The sequence below is a fragment of the Tachyglossus aculeatus genome, chromosome 9 (genome assembly GCF_015852505.1).
Source record: "Tachyglossus aculeatus isolate mTacAcu1 chromosome 9, mTacAcu1.pri, whole genome shotgun sequence".
NCBI lineage: Eukaryota > Metazoa > Chordata > Mammalia > Monotremata > Tachyglossidae > Tachyglossus > Tachyglossus aculeatus.
In genome coordinates this window covers 54,833,975-54,856,588 of record NC_052074.1, presented here as the reverse complement: position 1 = coordinate 54,856,588, position 22,614 = coordinate 54,833,975, and the positions used below count along the sequence as shown (strand labels likewise).

Here is a 22,614-nt window from a genome sequence, read left to right as displayed (position 1 = left end):
TGAATTAAGACCCGGCCCTTAAACACCTCTCTTCCTCCCTTTCAGGTGCTGAGTCTTTAGAGCTAAAACAAAGATACTTAAAAAAAAAAAACAGTCCCACAAATAAACTATGGAAGTTTGACAGTCGTGGAATGTCAAGGTCCAGCCTCTCTTCCTGGCACCAAATTCCTTGGAATATTTTACGTTCTGAGAAGGTTCAGACAGATCAGTCAAGGAGTGGAGACTGCGCAGTAGGTCCTGATGATGGAGTAATGGAGTAATCCAGAGTAATGGATACTTGGGAGTGGGCTGGCACAGGCCTGAAGTGACCTCTGGCCAGCAATACTCTCTTTTTGGTACAGATTGCAGGCTTTGAGTCTTTAAAGAAAAGATTGAACAACTCATTATTTCAATGTGATTTTATTCACATTACTGAAGTCCTTTCTGGGTCAGATAAGTTTGTAAGTCCTGGTCACAAACAGGATCTTCCACAAAACACAGGCCTGGGAATCAGAAGGACCTGGGTTCTAATCCTGGGTCTGTCACATATCTGTTTCAAGACCTTGGGAAAGTCACTTCACTTCTCTGTGCCCGTTACTTCATTTGTAAATTGGGTATTAAGACTGTGAACCTTGCGTGGGACATGGACTGCGTCCAACCTGATTAGCTTGTAACTACTCCGGCACTTAGTACAGCACATAGCAAGCGCTTAACAAAAGCCATAAAAGGTACTACTTGATACACTGTTTTAATCAGGGTTATTAATCTATATGCTATTGGTAGATTTTCAGTTTAAAGGCTTCATGTTGTAGGGGAGGGAATTAATTGGGTTGCTGTTTGTTGAATTTCAGTTAAAACTTCATCCGGCTTCACGGGATGTTGTTGCGACAGTTTCAGCACCGTTGCTCTGTACGTGGCCAAATTTTCCATTTAAAAAGCCAGGTGGTACTGTCTAGTGTACGTTGGGTTCTCATCTTAATTTTAGGGAGAATCCGCTCTATCTGGTGGGCTGGGATTAACGGTGCCAGAGTTTGCCAGAGGTCAGAGTTTCGGTATCTGTTGCAAACATGTTTGAATCCTAGTCTGAGATGGGATTGCAGTTAGAAGCCTTGGAGCAGTGTGGGAGTGGAGAAAGTATTGAAACTTCAGCTTTTCAAGCTCCAACTACGCGCCCATCCACCTACTCACTCCTTTCAAGGCTTCTAAGAAGAGATCGCTCAGACCCAGGGAGAGGTGCCAGGATAAACCTGTACAAATTAAGTGCTGCTGGAAGGACTATTGCTTCTAAGTTCATACTTGGCCCCTGAAGGGAGGACCCATCAGGCATTACTGGTCTACAGGTTTTCGCTACAAACAATGGAAACCCAAAACCCCGACTTTGCAGACACTAGCCATAAAATAGTCCTCCCTGTCCCTCCCTTCCCCTTCCCACCCCCCTGCCCCAGGCATTTAGCTAGAAGCAGAGCCAGGCAACAGAAGTATTGCCAAGTAAACCACCACCCAGTGGTACCTGGAAGAGTATGGTAATTGAAATAGGCCAACAAAGAGTAACCCTTCTGTGGTCTACCCTGAAAACAGAAAGCCTCTACATATATCTTGATAGTTTAAAACAGAACAGAAAGAGCTGACCTGGAGCAGTAGCTTTTATTGACAGGACCACATGGCTCCAGCTACTCAGTACTATTCTTTACATGGTAGACCTCTGTCCAGCCTCATCAAGATTAAGATTTCGTTTTCTCGTGGCCGCTTCGCTGTTGAACTCCACATCAGTCTTGTCCGTATTGCTGCAGTCCGTTACCATAGAGCATTCCGCACCCTCTGGTGTGCTTCCACTTGAATGAAGAAGTTTCGAACTTGGTTCCTTAGGACGTTGCCACTGGGGTCTGGTGACTATCCAGAAAATGAGAGCACCAAAGACCAGAATCAGAATGCCAAGGACATTGGCTAAAATACCTTCTGGTGGGGATGTACTATATGCGGGGTTTTTCCTAAAATGAAAAAAAAAGGAAATGATGACAAGTAGCACGATGCACGGTGTGGATCAACATGTTGAACACACAGCCTAAAAACCAAAAACCAAACACTTGCATCTGGACAGTTTCCCCTAAAATTACACAATCTTAAGAACCAATATTTTTCATCAAAACCAAAAGGTGAAATGAAAAAAAAAAAAGCCTCATGTACTTACAATGAAAAGATCAGTTTCTCCGTCAATCCCATAAGTGCTGTTGCAATCACTGTTCCGAAGATGAGAAGACCGGAATAAATGTGAAATGGCATGAGAAGTGCTCGAAGAGAAGGAGGAGCAAATGGAAGCAGAAACACAAATAGACCTATAAGGAGCTAAACACAAGACATAAGAGCAGTTAAATTTCTCTTTGATTTCTTTGGTTCAAAACTCCAGACTGATTACTGTATTGACAAACTCTGGTTGCACATGAAATTTGAATGGTATTTGGTAATGAAACCAGCTACATAAACATACATCATCATCATCAATCGTATTTATTGAGCGCTTACTATGTGCAGAGCACTGTACTAAGTGCTTACATCACTTACAAGCTCAGCATATCACAGATTTTATATTTTGCATCATTCCTTAAGGACAACAGGCGATAGAAAAAGAGTTGTGGCATAATTAAAAGCAGTTTCAGTAGGGCATCATTTAAATAGCCCATTGTTTTCCAACACTCCATCACTGCTGGATGACCTTGGGCAAGTCACTTAACTTCTCTGGCCTCAGTACCCTCATCTGTAAAATGGGGATTATGACTGTGGGCCCCATGTGGGACAGGAACTGTGTCCAACCTGATTAGCTTGTATCGCCCACAACACTTGGCACAGTGCCTGGCACACAATACGTGCTTAACAAATACTACAGTTATTTTATTATTACCACACCATTTTCAGCATGCCATTCCAGTGCTTAGAACAGTGCTCCAGTGCTTCGAACAGTGCTTGGCACATAGTAAGTGCTTAACAAATACCATTATTCTTATTTACTGGGCCCCACATTCCTGAAAAAGAGGCACAGATTTGGAAGAGCCTGGTCTGGAGCCATTTCAACATCCACTTGGGTGGCTCCTGTTTTAACGGACTTTTAGAGAGATGGTTTGGTTAGATGGGTCTCTCAGATTTTTGATCTATTTAGGAGGATAGGCAGGAAGAGGAGAGCTGGATTGGGAGACAAGGGAATGAGCAAAGGAGAAGGAATGGGGAAAGTAAGTCCTGTGGCCCACTTACAGCTCACCCTAGCCTAGGTGGAAAAAAGGGGCAGCTGGGGTAGAGAAAGAAGCACAAAATCATTCACACCTCCAAATAAGCTTATAAACTGATGGCATGAAAGAGCACAATCAGTTGCATTACCTCTGTTCTCTGGCAAGGCAGATTCCTTTTGTATGTTTGCAGATAGAAACATTGAAACTTTATTGGGGTCCTTCTCATCCACCCCATCATGTGGACCAGAGGGAGACTAGTGCTATTTCAGAGAGCTTGGTTTCTCCTTTCTTTGATTCTTATAGCTTAAGAACAGGCTTTCTTTTGAATCTGGTTTGCTTTTATCTGGGTCTGATCATTGACTGCCAGACCTTTAATATGAATGCATTTCTGAACAGTCATATATTGTTACTACCCATTGTGCGGGATAAGTCGCCAAAAAGGTGAGCAAGACAAAAGGGAGGAATAGAAAAGCTAAGGAAACAAATGGTGTTACGGGCACCATGCACTATGGGTACTAAGAGGAACACAGGATCTTTCAGGGAAAAAAAAGGCAAACAGAAAGGGACAAATAACAAAACCAAGCAGAGCCAAAGCAGGTGAAGGGTAGAACATCCACAAACTGAAATTGGAGAGTTCCAGGAATTTTGCCAGAGATGCCCCATCATGGCCCCCTATTATTTCCTCTTCCAGTTCTCAGGCAATTCCCAGTCCATCCTTTCCTGTGTCCTTGCCCCCCCACCTCACCTTTATGCTATTTTTTATTTTCTCCAATTTCCTTTCATGAGTTCCTCTGGGGGTTTTAAGGGCAGAACAAGTGAGATTGGAAATGGGGGAGGAAGGTGATCCAAGTTCTAATTGGGTCTTTTTCCAGTTTGCTTTGGTCTCTGGACAAATCGCTTAACTCTTTTGTACCTAACTTGTGGCGTAAGGAATAGTAAAAATTTTCACTGAAAGTACTGTGGTGCTACTATGTCACTACTATGAGTGACAATTAATTTGGGAAGGTAGGGGAAGAAGGAACTACAGAATAATTATAATAATGTTGGTATTTGTTAAGCGCTTACTATGTGCCAAGCACTGTTTTAAGCGCTGGGGAGGATACAAGGTGATCAGGTTGTACCACGTGAGGCTCACAATCTTAATCCCCATTTTACAGATGAGGGAACTGAGGCACAGAGAAGTGAAATGACTTGCCCAAAGTCACACAGCTAACAAATGGCAGAGCCAGGATTAGAACTCATGACCTTGGGCTCCCAAGGCCAGGCTCTTTCCACTGAGCCACGCTGCTTCTCTAAGCATCACTGAGGTAGCTCCAGGGGCTTGAGGGAATCTAGTCACAGATCATGGGAGAACTAGTGGTTGCCATGCCAAGTTGAAACTCTGGATTGTAACACGGGGACTCCTTGTTTAATCCTCTTAAAAAATTCCAGGAACATTTTGCATTTGGCATTTGCAGAGCACTTCATTCATTCATTCAATCGTATTTATTGAGCGCTTACCGTGGGCAGAGCACTGTACTAAGCGCTTGGGAAGGACAAGTTGGCAACATATAGAGACGGTCCCTACCCAACAACGGGCTCACTTAATGAAGACTACACACCCACAAGAATGAATATAAACTGCATTCACCCATTCCCAAAATTAAAAAAAAATTAACAAAAACAATATGAATATATTAAAAAACAGCGATGACCATAATGCAGTTATATGATCAGATACCAAAGTAAACCTGCACCAATAATGTACAATTTTGAATTAACGTTTATGTGAACATATGTAATACTTAATTTTCTAAGTATTATCTTTCACTGCCTCTAGACTGTAAGCTCTTGTGAGCAGAGATCATGTAATGGTATTTGGTCTGTACTGGGTCCCCCAAACAATTATTACAGTGCTCTGTCCACAGCAAGCACCCAATAAATACTACTGATTGATCGATCAACTTTGTTTAGCAAAAATGCACCCTGAATTAACAAGCTAGACTGCTATCATTAGGAATGCTAAATACATCTATCATCTGATGCTAACTTGAAATGGGCTCAATCACTCGATTCAAGTCAGTCAAAATACTTCAAAAGCCGTGGGAAAGCTAAGCCAAGGTAAATTTTACAGCACTATATCAACAGCTGTAAGAAATACTAGCATTAAAAGAGCAATAAAAGAACAGCATAATAATGGGGACTAGATATAAAGGGAATAGTGGGTTCCAATATAATTTTTAAATACAGGATCACAACAGGTTTGTGGCATCCAAATCGCCTCTTTGACATTTATTATTACATCTGTAAATACGGTGAGGACTCTGACCTGCGAGACGTAAAGTATTACAGCAGTCAGCCCAATCCAGCTGTGCAGACTGTACATGTTAGGAATGTTCTTGGAGTTATGGAAATCAAAAACTGCTACCAGAGAAATAAGTGCAAGAATCATCGCTACGGTATGTAACCCAGCATGGATGAGTTTCATCAGGAGTTTGCTGCATTTCCAGGTCCAGGGCAGTCTGTATACAATAATAGCTGGGAAAAGAGAGAAAAGACAGAATTTATTTAAGGATCAATAGGAAGTCAACGGCCTGCTTACAGTTCCCACACACATTCCCACTGATACGCAACTATTGAAAAATTGGGCTCTTTAGATAATTTGAGTAAAACTTGATTTCAATATCAGCTAGCGTAACATGAGCTTATCAAGCGATATTTAAATGAAAAACAAGTTTCTCTTCACCACCATATTTGAGTTGACATTTAAAAAATAGAGGGAACCATAGAGTTGGGAAGGAATTGGAAAGGATAGTCCATTGGTTTACCCAGTATAGAGCGGGACAAATAGTCACCGTAGCTGTCCGTAGTCTAACAGGCACAACTTTCCTAGTGTCTGCAATGCTATGATGGTGTTTTGCCAGCTCCTATATGGCTTCTGGTTCGACCTGCCCCACACCTGTGAGGCAGGGCCCAGCCCCTGGGAACCTGAGGGTGAGGAAAGTGTCTCAGGTTCTGTGGACCAAGGTACTCGGTGGGAGGAGTCGTCGATGAGGCCACATCACTGCCCCACGGGAACTGACGCTCCTCTATCCTGGGGAAAACTTTTGCCTCAGAGCTCTGAGCACAGCTGGACTGCAGATTTGGAAATATGCATTGGGAGTTGCCAGCCTAATGCTTGGGACTATGAGTTGTACGCATCTTAAACCCCACTCTCATCCCCATCCTCCCTCCTACACCAACTGCTGTATCCTGATGAGGAAATTGCCCCAAGGCTCATGTAACACTTGTTCCACTGCTGGGTGAGGGAGAATTTGCCACTTTTTCTTTCCCCCAGGGGCATAAAAAGGCTTCCTTTTACTGTATCCAACTGGCAATTTTATACACATTCTGAAATGAATTAAATTATATTCCTGAATATACAAACCCTTCCTCTCGGCATTGCCAGCTATGCCACTGGACTCGAAACAGAAAATGAGAGCTGGCATTTGGACCTGTGCTGCAGGTAGAACAAAAGCACGATTATAAACACTGTTCGCAGTACGAGAAAAACCCACCAGACACTTCAGTGCAGATCCATCTCCAGAGCAGCGTGTAGGAGATGAGGAGGAGAAAGTTATTTAGAAATGAAACAGCTGACATTTAGAATTGGAGAAAAGTATGCCAACAAAAACGTTTGGTACAAAAAAGACCAAACCCTTGAGCCAAACAATAGATTGTGCTGTTAACCCATAAAAACACTTTGATCTATTCTGTAAAGCAACAAAATGTTGAAAATCTTAACCCAAGTCCCCGTTCAGACAGAGTGCGTGGGTCCTAGCCAAGCCAAAAGGAAAATGTCCATAAATTTTATGTTATTTCTTAGATTTTTGAAATTTGCAGAAGTAATTGTGCAATGCCTCTCACTGTGAGTCATCATTGAAGAGTTGGAAACTTTCAGTCAGACTGGCCCATAAAATGACATTTTCCCAGAGGACTTCCTCTTTGGGGAGTCTTGTGTAGTTGCTCAAACCTGAAAAGCAGTGTTATGTCTGCTCTACCAGTGAAAGCCCAGAAAGAAAATAGTCAGTGAGCATGTCTGCAGAAAAACTACTCATGAATGACAAATTACCTTAAGGCCCAATTCATGAGACTTTTTCCCCCCTTGGATCCATGGCATGCCAAAAGTTACAGAATTTTCACAAAGGGAACTCTGTGTGCAATGCAGAATGTGTATGTTCCTCCACATGCTGTGCAATGATACTGAGTAAGCATGGCATAAAATAGACCAGGTTTATTGTCAAGATGCTATACCTTCACTGGTTAGCAGCTTGACAGACTAAGGTTCACAGTGTTTTTTAAAAGTATGCATTTCCTACAGCCAATACAAGGGCATCACAAGAAAGGGAAATTTCAGTTGTCCAAAACAAGTCAAACCACATGGCTCAGACCAAGAGCTATTCCAAGAAAATGGTAAAAATTGCCTGGAGAGCTGAATTTGAGTATTTTTCATTTTTTTGGCTTTGAATTTCTTGGAAGCTGTGTTTGCTGGCCAGTGGACAGAAAGTGGTAATATAAATACTGAAGTTAGGAGAAATGGTACATAACGGCTACTTGTTCTGTAATTAAAACAAGAGTTAGAATAAGAAGTTATTTTCAGAGAAAAGTTAAAATGTGGATACTAGTAAATGTTTCTTTTAAAGTCTTTTCTTTAAAAATGAAAACTTCACCTTTAAAGGTAAAAAAAAGTAGGTAATTGTACGGCATATTAGCATGAAGAGCTGAAAAATAGCTAGAATATCTGTGCCAATCATTTTGACAGTGTAATTTTCTAGGGAAAAATAATGAGCTACAGCTGAATATTCAAAGCTTGGTCCATTTACTGTTCAAGGTATAAAATTCTACTCTGGCCTTCGCTTATCCATCTCTCACCCATCACCCCAAAATTCAGTGTACCAATATCCTCCAAAATCATGGAAACGCTTTAGAAAAATGCCGTGTTTCAATTCTTTCCAAATCTAGCCAGTCACAATAACTGCCAACAATAGGTTCAAGAAAGGTTTAGATAGATTCATGGTTTATTAGAGGGCAAAGTGTGGGGGATGACCAAAGGTATGTCCTTAATCATGAGGACACTATCAAACTCCTTCTTCCAAATAACCTTTGGAGCCACTGTAACAAACAATATTGGGATGGTTGGAGCATCAGTATGACCCAACTGTCAGACCATTATGTTCTTTTTTATGTGCTTTTCAGCATGTAGTACAGTGCTCTACACACATTAAGCGCTCAATAAATACCACTTGTTGATTGATTGGGAGGAAGCTTGCTGCTGCAGGAATCAGGAGACAAGTCATGTCAGTCTTTCAGAAATCAAACCTCCAAATCTTTGAATTAATCCTCTTAACCAGTAGGAAGCTAGGGCATGACAGCAGGTCCACACGGTATGTACATTTTGTTTCAATAATAAGATGAGGGTCTTTAAAGTAGTTAAAAATAACTCTAAATCCCTTCAGGACATCTCTACTTGGATGTCCCGCTGACACCTCAAACTTAACATGTCTAAACAGAACTACTTATCTTTCCACCCAGACCCTATCCTCCCTGTAACGATCCTTTCACTGTTGACAGCACCACTATCCTCCCTGTGTCACAAGCCCATAACCTTGGCATTACCCTTGAATTTTATTAAAACCATAAGAAAAAAGTATTGGGAAGCCTAATTTTTAAATATTTTTGATTGAATTTTGCAATTCTGATATCCCATATCACTTATTAATCAATCAATCAATTGTATTTATAGAGTGTTTACTATGTACAGAGCACTGTTCTAAGCGCTTGGAAGAGTAGAATATAACAGAGGTGGTAGACACATTCCCTGCCCACAACGAGCTGACAGTCTAGAGGAGTTTAACCCATTCCCCTACCCACTCTGCTTCCCACAGGCATAACAGGCCACGTGTGATGGGGGACAAGGAACTGGATGGTACTCAATAAATACCTTTGATTGATTACAAGGCAAAACCGTTAGAATCTGGAAAGCAGCAACAAGCAGCAGAGAAAGCAGAAAACCTAGAATAAGTGCCCCACTCCCACAACTTAAATACCTCTAATCGGTTCAAAAACATAGTTGCGTCTGATTTAGGGAAATAAAAAACTGACATGAAAACTCCCCAGGGTGTGGGACAATACAAGGCATCCAAGATAAGACCTCCCCAAGGAGAAATGAAGACGGTGTGCCTGACTAATTGAGTTAGATGCACACACAACCGTGAGTTAATTAAAAGTTTACTTTTGACATGATTCTCTTCCATCTCTTGACCTGCAGCCATAGAAATTTACATGGAAAGGAGGAATTTATTGATTTCTCAACTGTGGCTGAGGCCTCTCTGTGGACTTTTTTTCAGGTTCAAAGGTTTTTCATATTTTTTTGTAGCCATATCAGTTTCTTGAGGACAATTCATTTTATCTTTTTAGAGTCTCTTGTCACAAAATTCCTTCCAAAGTCCATTTTGCATCACAGGTTATATTATGTATTTCTTGAAGGGTTGCTTTTTCTAATTTCTTTAGGTCTCAGAATATCTCTGTCTCTCACACCTCAATTTGTAGTAGATAAAGTATATGCTGATTGGGCACAGTCCCTTTTCCACATGGGTCTCACAATCTAAGGGGGAGAGGGAACAGTTACTGAATCCCCATTTTACAGATGAGGAAACTGAAGCACAGAGAAGTTAAGGGACTTGCTCAAGGTCACAAAGTAGGCAAGTTCCGACCAGGATTAGAACCCAGGTCTTCCAGGCCCGTGCTCTTTCCTCTAGGGCACGCTCCTCCTTAAGCTTTTACATTTGCAGCTTTGTATCATTTTGTCTTCCCCTTATTAGCTCTCATTGCTTTGCACTACTGGTTTTCTGCCGGTCTTAAGAGTTATCATCATTCTCTCTTCTGAACTATTTGTAATATATTTTGGAATTCATTAAACAGCTCTTTCCAACCGCCACTTTACCACTTCATTCTCCCCCCCAAAAAAATCCTGCATAGTATAGTGTTTCTAGTTTCCCTGAAGTGTACACCTCTGCAGAATCAACTTGGGTTAAATTATAATGAGCCTCGTGCCCCTCTTTGCCCTTCCCTTTACCTTCTGATAGGCAAAGTGAACTCTGAGGGTACTAGATGGCTGGGAGGCAGAGCGGGTAGCGTGATGAAAAGACCAGACCTAGGGTCGGGGTTGTGGAATCAAGTTTCACACATTCCAGTCCAGTGAGTTTTGGAAGTCTCTTTCCAGTAGTGCAGTTAGTTTGGGATATTTCAGGCCACAATTTCCCTTGGCACTCACTCCCAGGAAGCAGTGCAGCTCAAGCCTATTTTCCTCTGCTTTGCTCACAGCAGGGACAAACAACAGGAAGCCTGTTGTTGGGAAGTAGGGATTGTCTCTATTTTTGCCGAATTGTACTTTCCAAGCGCTTGGTACAGTGCTCTGCACACAGTAAGCGCTCAAAAAATATGACTGAATGAATAGGAAAACACCATCCTCTGAATGATAGGTCCAAATAGTTCTCAAAAAATGAACCCTTCCCTTATCACCTTCTGGGACCTGCAACTGCAAACTGTTTGCTGACCTCTTTCCACTCCCAAACTACCTAGACACTACTTTGGAAGTAGCCCCATACGGGGTAAATATTGTGTATGATCTGATTATCTTAGCTCTACTTAAGCATCCGCAATATATGGCACATGGCCAATACCAGAACTAAATACCACATGTTCATATTGTTTTAGAATTGAACTAATTTAATTTACACATTACAGTCTATCTTACTGTTCTCCCCGGGGTTTTTGAACTAGGAATCTCCAATATGCCTAGGGTGGTGCACTGACTTTTAGGCCACTGTGGCACCACTGACAGCATAATAATAATAATGGCACTTATTAAGCGCTTACTATGTGCAAAGCACTGTTCTAAGCACTGGGGAGGTTACAAGGTGATCAGGTTGTCCCACGGGGACTCACAGTCTTAATCCCCATTTTACAGATGAGGTAACTGAGACCCAGAGAAGTTAAGTGACTTGCCCGAAGTCACACAGCTGACAATTGGCGGAGCCGGGATTTGAACCCATGACCTCTGACTCCAAAGCCCATGCTCTTTCCACTGAGCCACACCGCTTCACACGCTGCAGCATGTGTGCTCCTGTGAATTCAACACTGGAGCTGGACTTGTCGAGAATGAAGTATGTGTATGTCTTTTATACGATACTGGTTTCCTGGGACAAATAAAAGCAACCTAAATTGTGCTCTGAATTTACATAATTTTGAATCCAGAGCCCCTTCCAGGAGCAAGTGTTATCAGCAGCCCCATTTTACCTCTGTGAAAACTGTGGCTCATAACTTTTGCCCCCAGTCTCATGGTGCGCTGCTGGAAATCTGAACTTCCATTTCTGTGTAATACAAAGTGGTAGCCAATCCTGGGGTGTTTCTTCCACTCTCCATATCCAAAATTACTTTTCTGCTACAGTACATAGTCTGGTAGCAGCAGATACCTATGACAGCAGAAACCTGAATGAACACTGTAAGAATTTACAGAGTAAATAAAAGTCCTATGGTAGTATTAAATTCAGAGATGACTCACATCAGTGTTGCTGGACTTTGAGGTAACCTCAGTGAGCTTTTTTTACAAGGGGATGTATTTCTCTCCCCATACAGGAATAAGCTGAATAATAATAATGATAACAATGATAATTTTAGTATTTGTTAAGCACATACTATGTGTCAGGCACTGTACTAAGCTCTAGATACAAGATGATCAGGTCTGACATGGGGCTCACAATAGACTGTTAGCCCCATGTATGGAATGCCCATTTTGCAGATGAGGTAGTCATTCATTCAATCACATTTACTGAGTGCTTACTGTGTGCAGAGCATCATCATCATCATCATCATCATCAATCGTATTTATTGAGCGCTTACTATGTGCAGAGCACTGTACTAAGCGCTTGGGAAGTACAAATTGGCAACATATAGAGACAGTCCCTACCCAACAGTGGGCTCACAGTCTAAAAGAGCACTGTACTAAGCATTTGGGAGAGTACAGTACAACAATAAGCAGACACATTCCCTGCCCACTAATGAGCTTATAGTCTAGAGGGTATTGATCCCCATTTTGCAGTTGAGGGAACTGAGGCACAGAGAAGTGAAGTGACTTGCCCAAGGTCACACAGCAGACAAGTGGCAGAGCTGGGATTAGAACCCAGGACCTCTGACTTTATGGGCAGGGAATGTGTTTGTTCATTACTATATTGTACTCTCCCAAGTGCTTAGTACAGGGCTCTGCACATAGTAAGCGTTCAATAAATACAATTGAACGAATGAATAAATGACTCCCAAGCCTGTGCTTTTTCCATTAGGCCATGCTGCTGAATAATGTTTCCTAAAGGTGCAATCCTTAGATGAACAAGATTATCCGAAAAATTTCCCCTCTGTTGCCTGGGAACTACTAGTTCCTGAACATGTTGTTTTTGTGGCTTTATCCGTGCTTCCACCATTCTTTGTAAATCGAGTCGCTGTTAAATTCAACCAACTGCCTCTTCTTGGGCAGGAGTTACGAATCTGGCATTACGGGTATCACAGGCCCACATTTTATTTTCCTTCCAGACACGGAAACAAATGATATACAGAACTGACAACCGATGCCAGAAAGCACCACCAATGAAAATAACCTGCTTCCTCTAGTGTCTGAAAGACCCAGCTTCGGGACTTGCAGAACTTGGAAGCAAGCAAAGCCAGTGCAATTTCAGTTCTCGGTGCTTGGCACAGAGTAAGCGCTTAACAAATTCCATCGTTATTATTCCCAGAAATCACGGATAACTCCTAACGAGAAACCTCCAGGCTGCCAGGGCCTGTTTGAACCACAAGTCACCATAGCCTAACAGGAAGCTCTGAAAACTTCCCCACCAATGAGTCAGGGCTGGAAAGAAACAATTACCAGTTAAGGCGACGGAGAATCACCCTTGCTGTGTGTCCTTTGAGCTCCAGTGGGGCTGGGCTGAAGAATTCCAAGGGAATAATTAAATCGGAAGTTTCCCCGGCCTGGACTAATGGCTTTCTAATAACTCTTTGGACCCCACCAGGGAGGTGTGCAGACCAAAGGCGCGCTTACACTTGTGCAGTGGTGGGGTCGCTTAAGGTGTCCAGGAAGTTCAGGAAGCCGTACTGGAGGCGGAGGAAGTGGGGGAGAGGTCCCCACACTGCGCTGACTCCTGCGCCAGCGGCCCCTCCAGAAGGAGCGATAGGACGGCCCAGGCTCTGAGAGAGGGGCACCGACCCATGCGGGCATCATCTTCTTTCATTCATTCATTAAATCGTATTTATTGAGGGCTTACTGTGTGCAGAGCACTGTACTAAGCGCATGGGAAGTACAAGCTGGCAACATATAGACAAATCGGCAACATATAGAGACGGTCCCTACCCAACAATGGGCTCACAGGCTGGACGGGGGAGACAGTCAACGAAACAAGTAGACAAGTGAGAATGATGGCATTTGTTAAGCGCTTACTATGTGCCAAGCACTGTTCTATGTGCTGGGGGGATACAAGGAAATCAGGTTGTCCCCATGGGCCTCACAGTCTTAATCCCCCTTTTACAGATGAGGTAACTGAGGCCCGGAGAATAATAATGATGGCGTTTGCTGGGCACGTACTATGAGCCAAGCACTGTTCTAAGCGCTGGCGGTGGGGGGGGTGGGGGGAGATCTAGACTGTGAGCCCATTGTTGGGTAGGGACCGTCTCTATATATGGCCGACTTGTACTTCCCAAGTGCTTAGTACAGTGCTCTGCAGACAGTAAGCGCTCAACAAATACAATTGAATGAATACAAGGTAATCAGGTTGTCCCACATGGGGTTCACGCTTTTAATCCCCCTTTTACGGATGAGGTAACTGAGGCCCAGAGAATAATAATGATGACATTTGTTAAGTGCTTACTATGTGCCAAGCACTGTTCTAAGCACTGGGGTTGATGTAAGGTAATCAGGTTGTCCCACATGGGGCTCACCCTTTTAATCACCCTTTTACATATGGGGTCACTGAGGCCCAGAGAATAATAATGATGACATCTGTTAAGTGATTACTATGTGCCAAGCACTGTTCTGAGCACTGGGGTTGATGTAAGGTAATCAGGTTGTCCCACATGGGGCTCACCCTTTTAATCACCCTTTTACATATGGGGTCACTGAGGCCCAGAGAATAATAATGATGACATCTGTTAAGTGATTACTATGTGCCAAGCACTGTTCTGAGCACTGGGGGGGATACAAGGTGATCAGGTTGTCCCACATGGGGCTCACAGTCGTAATCCCCCTTTTACAGATGAGGTCACTGAGGCCCAGAGAATAATAATGATGACATTTGTTAAGCGCTTACTATGTGCTAAGTGCTGGGGGGGATACAAGGTAATCAGGTTGTCCCACGTCAGGCTCACAGTCTTAATCCCCCTCTTCCAGATGAGGTAACTGAGGCACAGAGAAATGACTTGCCCGAAGTCACATGGCTGACAAGCGGCGGAGCGGGATCAATCAATCAATCGTATTTATTCATTCATTCAATCATATTTATTGAGCACTTACTGTTTGCAGTTCACTGTACTAAGCACTTGGGAAGTACAAGTTGGCAACATATAGAGACGGTCCCTACCCAACAGCTTGCTCACAAGCTAGAAGGGGGAGACAGACAACAGAACAAAACATATTCACAAAATGAAATAAACAGAATAAATATGTACAAGTAAAATAAATACAGTTCATTCATTCATTCAATCGTATTTATTGAGCACTTAATGTGTGCAGAGCACTGTACTAAGCGCTTGGGAAGTACAAGTTGGCAACATATAGAGACAGTCCTTACCCAACAGTGGGTTCACTGTCTAAAAGGGGGAGACGGAGAACAAAACCAAACATACTAACAAAATAAAATAAATAGAATAGATATGTACAAGTAAAATAGAGTAATAAATATGTACAAACATATATACATATATACAGGTGCTGTGGGGAAGGGAAGGAGGTAAGATGGGGGGGATGGAGAGGGGGAGAGGAAGGAAGGGGCTCAGTCTGGGAAGGCTTAGATTAGAACCCACGGCCTCGGACTCCCAAGTCCGGGCTCCTGCCACTGCACCACCCTGCTTCTTCTTCAATCAATCAATCAATCATATTTATTGAGCGCTTACTGTGTGCAGAGCACCGTACCAAGCGCTTGCGAAGTACAAGCTGGCAACACATAGAGCCAGTCCCTACCCAACAGTGGGCTCACAGTCTAAAAGGGGGAGACAGAGAACAAAACCGAGCATATTAACAAAATAAAATAAATAGAATAGATAGGTACAAGTAAAATAAATAGAGTAATAAATATGTACAAACATATATACATATATACAGGTGCTGTGGGGAAGGGAAGGAGGTAAGATGTGGGGGACGGAGAGGGGGACGAGGGGGAGAGGAAGGAAGGGGCTCAGTCTGGGAAGGCTTAGATTAGAACCCACGGCCTCGGACTCCCAAGTCCAGGCTCCTGCCACTGCGCCACCCTGCTTCTTCTTCAATCGTATTTATTGAGCGCTTACTGTGTGCAGAGCGCTGTACTACGCGCTTGGGAAGTACAAGTTGGCAACATATAGAGCCAGTCCCTACCCAACAGTGGGCTCACCGTCTAAAAGGGGGAGACAGAGAACAAAACCAAACATCCTAACAAAATAAAATAAATAGAATAGATAGGTACAAGTAAAATAAATAAATAAATAGAGCGCTTGGGAAGTACAAGTTGGAACACATAGAGCCAGTCCCTACCCAACAGTGGGCTCACAGTCTAAAAGGGGAGACAGAGAACCAAACCAAGCATCCTAACAAAATAAAATAAATAGAATAGATAGGTACAAGTAAAATAAATAAACAAATAGAGCACTTGGGAAGTACAAGTTGGCAACACATAGAGCCAGTCCCTACCCAACAGTGGGCTCACCGTCTAAAAGGGGGCAACAGAGAACAAAACCAAACATCCTAACAAAATAAAATAAATAGAATAGATAGGTACAAGTAAAATAAATAAATAGAGTGTGACCTGGGACAAGTCACTTGGGTTCACCGTCTAAAAGGGGGAGACAGAGAACAAAACCAAGCATACTAACAAAATAAAGTAAATAGAGTAGATATGTACAAGTAAAATAAATAGAGTAATAAATATGTACAAACATATATACAGGTGCTGTGGGGAAGGGAAGGAGGTAAGATGGGGGGGATGGAGGGGGGAGAGGAAGGAAGGGGCTCAGTCTGGGAAGGCTTAGATTAGAACCCACGGCCTCAGACTCTCAAGTCCGGGCTCCCGCCACTGCGCCACCCTGCTTCTTCTTCAATCAATCAATCAATCGTATTTACTGAGCGCTTACTGTGTGCGGAGCACTGTACTACGCGCTTGGAAAGTACAAGTTGGCAACATATAGAGACAGTCCCTGCCCAGCAGTGGGCTCACAGTCTAAAAGGGGGAGACAGAGAACAAAACCAAGCATCCTAACAAAATAAAATAAATAGAATAGATAGGTACAAGTAAAATAAATAAACAGAGCGCTTGGGAAGTACAAGTTGGCAAAACAGAGACAGTCCCTACCCAACAGCGGGCTCACCGTCTAAAAGGGGGAGACAGAGAACAAAACCAAGCATCCTAACAAAATAAAATAAATAGAATAGATAGGTACAAGTAAAATAAATAAATAAATAGAGCGCTTGGGAAGTACAAGTTGGCAACACATAGAGCCAGTCCCTACCCAACAGTGGGCTCACCGTCTAAAAGGGGCCTAAAAACAGTCTAAAGTCTAAAAAGAAATAGAATAGATATGTACAAATAAAATAAATCAATCCTCATCATCAATCGTATTTACTGAGCGCTTACTATGCGCAGAGCACTGGACAATCAATCAATCGACCCTCAGGCGAGGCGGAGGGTCGGGCCCCGGTGCGGGTGGGGGAACTGCACACAGTAAGCGCTCAATAAATACGATTGATTGATTGATTGATTGATTAAGCGCTTCGTATGTCTCGCTCCGAAAGCGAAGCCCTGTGGTTCAGGGCGGCCCCCCGAGCCGGCCCGGCGCCCCGAGGTTGCCAGTGCCAACCAGTGCCAACGGTGCCAGGCCTCCCCTTGCCCCCCGTACCGCTGCCCTGCAGGAAGACGAGGCCGATGACGATGAGCAGCGGGTGCCAGTTGAACTCGGCGGGGCCGCCGTCCCAGCCGAGCCCCTCCCGGTACTGCAGGGCCCAGGCGAGGGTGAGGCCCACGGCCAAGAAACCCCCCAGCAGCGCCCAGGCCAGCAGGCCCACGAAAGCCCGAGCCCCCTCCATCGCCCTCGCCCTCCCTGCCAACTGGGGCCGGGGGTGGGGCCGGGGCGGAGCCGGGGGCGGGCCTCCAGTCCTCCCATCATCATCATCAATCGGATTTATTGAGCGCTGACTGGGTGCAGGGCACTGGACTAAGCGCTTGGGAAGTCCAAGTTGGCACCATATAGTCCCTACCCAGCAGCGGGCTCACAGTCTAAAAGGGGGAGACAGAGAACAACACCCGACATACTAGCAAAATAAAATAAATAGAATAGATATCAGCATCAATCGTATTTATTGAGCGCTGACTGTGTGCAGGGCACTGGACTAAGCGCTTGGGAAGTCCAAGTTGGCACCATATAGTCCCTACCCAGCAGCGGGCTCACAGTCTAGAAGGGGGAGACAGAGGACAAAACCCAACTTACTAGCGAAATAAAATAAATAGAATAGATATCATCATCATCATCAATCGTATTTATTGAGCGCTTACTGTGTGCACAGCACTGGACTAAGCGCTTGGGAAGTCCAAGTTGGCACCATATAGTCCCTACCCAGCAGCGGGCTCACAGTCTAAAAGGGGGAGACAGAGAACAAAACCCAACATACTAACAAAATAAAATAAATAGAATAGGTATCATCATCATCATCAATCGTATTTATTGAGCGCTTACTGTGTGCAGAGCACTGGACTAAGCGCTTGGGAAGTCCAAGTTGGCAACATATAGTCCCTACCCAGCAGTGGGCTCACAGTCTAAAAGGGGGAGACAGAGAACAAAACCCAACATACTAACAAAATAAGATAAATAGAATAGATATCATCATCAGCATCAATCGTATTTATTGAGTGCTTACTGTGTGCAGAGCACTGTACTAAGCGCTTGGGAAGTACAAATTGGCAACATATAGAGACAGTCCTTACCCAACAGTGGGCTCACAGTCTAAAAGGGGGAGACAGAGAACAAAACCCAACATACTAACAGAATAAAATAAATAGAATAGATATGTACAAGTAAGATAAATAAATAGAGTAATAAATATGTATAAAACGTATATACATATATACAGGTGCTGTGGGGAAGGGAAGGAGGTAAGATGGGGGGATGGAGAGGGGGACGAGGGGGAGAGGAAGGAAGGGGCTCAGTCTGGGAAGGCCTCCTGGAGGAGGTGAGCTCTCAGTAGGGCCTTGAAGGGAGGAAGAGAGCTAGCTTGGCGGATGGGCAGAGGGAGGGCATTCCGGGCCCGGGGGAGGACGTGGGCCGGGGGTCGATGGCGGGACAGGCGAGAACGAGGCACAGTGAGGAGACCAGCAGCATTCCATCCTATTTAATGATGGCATTTTGGTAAGCCCTTACCATGTGCAAAGCACTGTTCTGAGCGCTGGGGAGGTTCATGCATTCATCCAGTCGTATTTATTGAGCGCTTACTGTGTGCAGAGCACCGTACGAAGCGCTTTAATCAATCAATCAATCGTATCTTTTAGACTGTGAGCCCACTGTTGGGTCGGGACTGTCTCTATATGTTGCCAATTTGTACTTCCCAAGCGCTTAGTACAGTGCTCTGCACACAGTAAGCGCTCAATAAATACGATTGATGATTTATTATTAATACTACTACTACTAATAATAATGATGGCATTTGTTAAGCGCTTACTATGTGTAAAGCACTGTTCTAAGCGCTGGGGAGGTTACAAGGTGATCAGGTTGTCCCACGGGGGGGGCTCACAGTCTTAATCCCCATTTTACAGATGAGGTCACTGAGGCCCAGAGAAGTTAAGTGACTTGCCCAAAGTCACACAGCTGACAATTGGCGGAGCCAGGATTTGAACCCATGACCTCTGACTCCAAAGCCCTGGCTCTTTCCACTGAGCCAAGCTGCTCTCTATGTTGCCTGAGCGCTTACTGTGTGCAGAGCACTGTACTAAGCGCTTAGCACTGTACTAAGCGCTTAACTTTAAGCTTTAACTAATATTAGATGAGTCACAGGTCATGTCGAGTTCGAGTCCCGCCTCCCCCACATGTCTGCTGTGTGACCTTGGGCAAGTCACTTCACTTCTCTGTGCCTCAGTTCCCTCGTCTGTAAAATGGGGATTAAGACTGTGAGCCCCACATGGGACAACCTCATCTCCATGTAATAATAATAATAATTGGCCTTCGTTAAGCGCTTACTATGTGCAAAGCACTGTTCTAAGCACTGGGGGGGGGGGATACAGGGTGATCAGGTTGTCCCATGTGGGGCTCACAGTCTTAATCCCCATTTTACAGATGAGGTAACTGAGGCTCAGAGAAGTTAAGTGACTTGCCCAAGATCACACAGCAGACATGTGGCGGAGCCGGGATTCGAACCCATGACCTGACTCAGCGCTTAGAACAGTGCTCTGCACATAGTAAGCGCTTAACAAATACCAACATTATTATTATTATTATCAGTTCCTTTATGTTTGTCTTAAATGAAACATAACATATTGTGTAGAGCTGACTTTGAATAATCAATCAATGAATCGTATTTATTGAGCGCTTACTGTGTGCAGAGCACTGTACTAAGCGCTTGGGAAGTACAAACTGGCAACATATAGAGACAGTCCCTACCCAACAGTGGGCTCACAGTCTAGAAGGGGGAGACAGAGAACAAAACCAAACATACTAACAAAATAAAATAAATAGAATAGATAGGTACAAGTAAAATAGAGTAATAAATATGTACAAACATATACATATATATAGGTGCTGTGGGGAAGGGAGGGAGGCAAGATGGGGGGGATGGAGAGGGGGACGAGGGGGAGAGGAAGGAAGGGGCTCAGTCTGGGAAGGCCTCCTGGAGGAGATAAGCTCTCAGTAGGGCCTTGAAGGGAGGAAAGACTGGGTTATTAGATTCTGTTAAATCCATTATTTGGATTATTACATTTTTTGCGCACACTTTTGCAGTGAATATTTTGACCATTTCCAACAGATGCTTCTCAGAGCTAAACGATACTTTATTGCCCCCATCTGTGTGGAGTGTGATTAGTTTTTGTTTATTTCAAATTGTAAACAAATTAATTTAATGATGACGAAAAGTGCCAACATCCAGAGTTTCAGTGAATCCCAGAAGCTCAGCTACTGCTAGTTCTTCATTCAAGGTTACAAGGTGATCAGGTTGTCCCATGTGGGGCTCACAGTCTTCATCCCCATTTGACAGATGAGGGAACTGAGGCCCAGAGAAGTGAAGTGACTTGCCCCAAGTCACACAGCTGACAAGTGGCAGAGGCGGGATTTGAACCCATGACCTCTGACTCCAAAGCCTGGGCTCTTGCCACTGAGCCACGCTGGGTGCTTATTGTGTGCGGGGCACTGGACTAAGCACTTGGGAACCCACAGCCCTGGATCACTGCCACTGTCTGCCTCCTTCGCTCCTATGCTCGAGCTGCTAAACACTGCTGGCAAAAGTCTAAACACCAAGCCAACCTCATTCACTTCAAGTTTATCCTTTCTCGCCTTAACTCTGCCCTCTCCTCTGCCAGACAAAACTATTTCTCCTCCCTTATTGACACCCATGCCCATCATCCCTGTTAGTTCTTCCATACATTCAACTCCCTTCTCAGGCCCCCAGTTCCTCCTCCTCCTCCTTCCCTCCCTCCCAATGATCTGGCTTCCTACTTCATTAATAAAATTAAATCCATCAGGTCCGAGCTCCCCAAAGTCCTCCCCGCCTCCTTCTCCAACCCCCCGGCTCTCATCCCTCCCCGCTACTCTCCCATCCTTCCCAGCAGTATCCTCAGAGGAGCTCTCCTCCCTCCTCTCAAGTGCTACTCCAGCCACCTGTGCTTCTGACCCCATTTCCTCTCATCTTATGAAATCTCTCGCTCTGTCCCTTCTCCCCTCCTTAACTTCCATCTTCAACCGCTCACTCTCCACTGGTTCTTTCCCCTCTGCCTTCAAACATGCCCACGTCTCACTAAAAAAACCCTCTCGACCCCACCTCACTCTCTAGTTATCGCCCTATCACCCTCCTACCATTCCTTTCCAAACTCCTTGAATGAGTCATCTACATCATCATCATCATCATCATCAATCGTATTTATTGAGCGCTTACTATGTGCAGAGCACTGTACTAAGCGCTTGGGAAGTACAAATTGGCAACATATAGAGACAGTCCCTACCCAACACTGGGCTCACATGCACTGCCTCGACTTCCTCAACGCCAACTCTCTCCTCGACCCCCTCCAATCTGGCTTCCATCCTCTACATTCCACGGAAACTGCCCTCTCAAAGGTCACCAATGACCTCCTGCTTGCCAAAACCAACGGCTCCTACTCTATCCTAATCCTCCTCGACCTCTCAGCTGCCTTCGACACTGTGGACCACCCCTTTCTCCTCAACACGCTATCCAACCTTGGCTTCACAGACTCTGTCCTCTCCTGGTTCTCCTCTTATCTCTCCGGCCGTTCATTCTCAGTCTCTTTTGCGGGCTTCTCCTCCCCTTCACATCCCCTTACTGTAGGAGTTCCTCAGGGGTCGGTTCTTGGTCCCCTTCTGTTCTCTGTCTACACTCACTCCCTTGGTGAACTCATTCGATTCCACGGCTTCAACTATCATCTCTACGCTGATGACACCCAAATCTACATCTCTACCCCTGCTCTCTTTCCCTCCCTTCAGGCTCGTGTCTCCTTCTGCCTTCAAGACATCTCCATCTGGATGTCTGCCCGCCATCTAAAACTCAATATGTCCAAGACGAAACTCCTTATCTTCCCTCCCCAATCCTGCCCTCTCCCTGACTTTCCCATCACTGTTGACGGCACTACCATCCTTCCCGTCTCACAAGCCCACAACCTTGTTGTCATCCTCGACTCTGCTCTCTCGTTCACCCTTCACATCCAATCCGTCACCAAAAACTGCTGCTCTCACCTCTGCAACATATCCAAGATCCGCCCTTTCCTCTCCATTTGGTCCCTACCCAACAGTGGGCTCACAGCCTAGAAGGCGGAGACAGGGAACAAAACAAAACATATGAACAAAATAAAATAAGTAGAATAAATATGTACAAGTAAAATATATAGAGTAATAATAAATAAATAGAATAATATGAGGGGAGCAGCCCCCTGCCTCCTGCTTTTTGTGACCCTGAAACCACTGCTCC

At 44.4% G+C, this 22,614-nt stretch overlaps 1 protein-coding gene across 1 annotated transcript; it reads right to left on the bottom strand.

Moving 5' to 3' along the window:
• Window positions 1-1,604: 1,604 nt before the first annotated feature.
• LOC119932123 (cytochrome b reductase 1) lies at window positions 1,605-17,526 on the bottom strand. The gene is made up of 4 exons (XM_038750988.1): window positions 17,340-17,526; window positions 5,506-5,714; window positions 2,168-2,322; window positions 1,605-1,967 (listed from the first exon to the last, which is right to left on the bottom strand). Exons 1-4 carry the CDS (start codon window positions 17,524-17,526, stop codon window positions 1,667-1,669), a joined length of 852 nt encoding a protein of 283 aa, XP_038606916.1. The 3' UTR covers window positions 1,605-1,666.
• Between the last annotated feature and the right edge of the window lie 5,088 nt (window positions 17,527-22,614).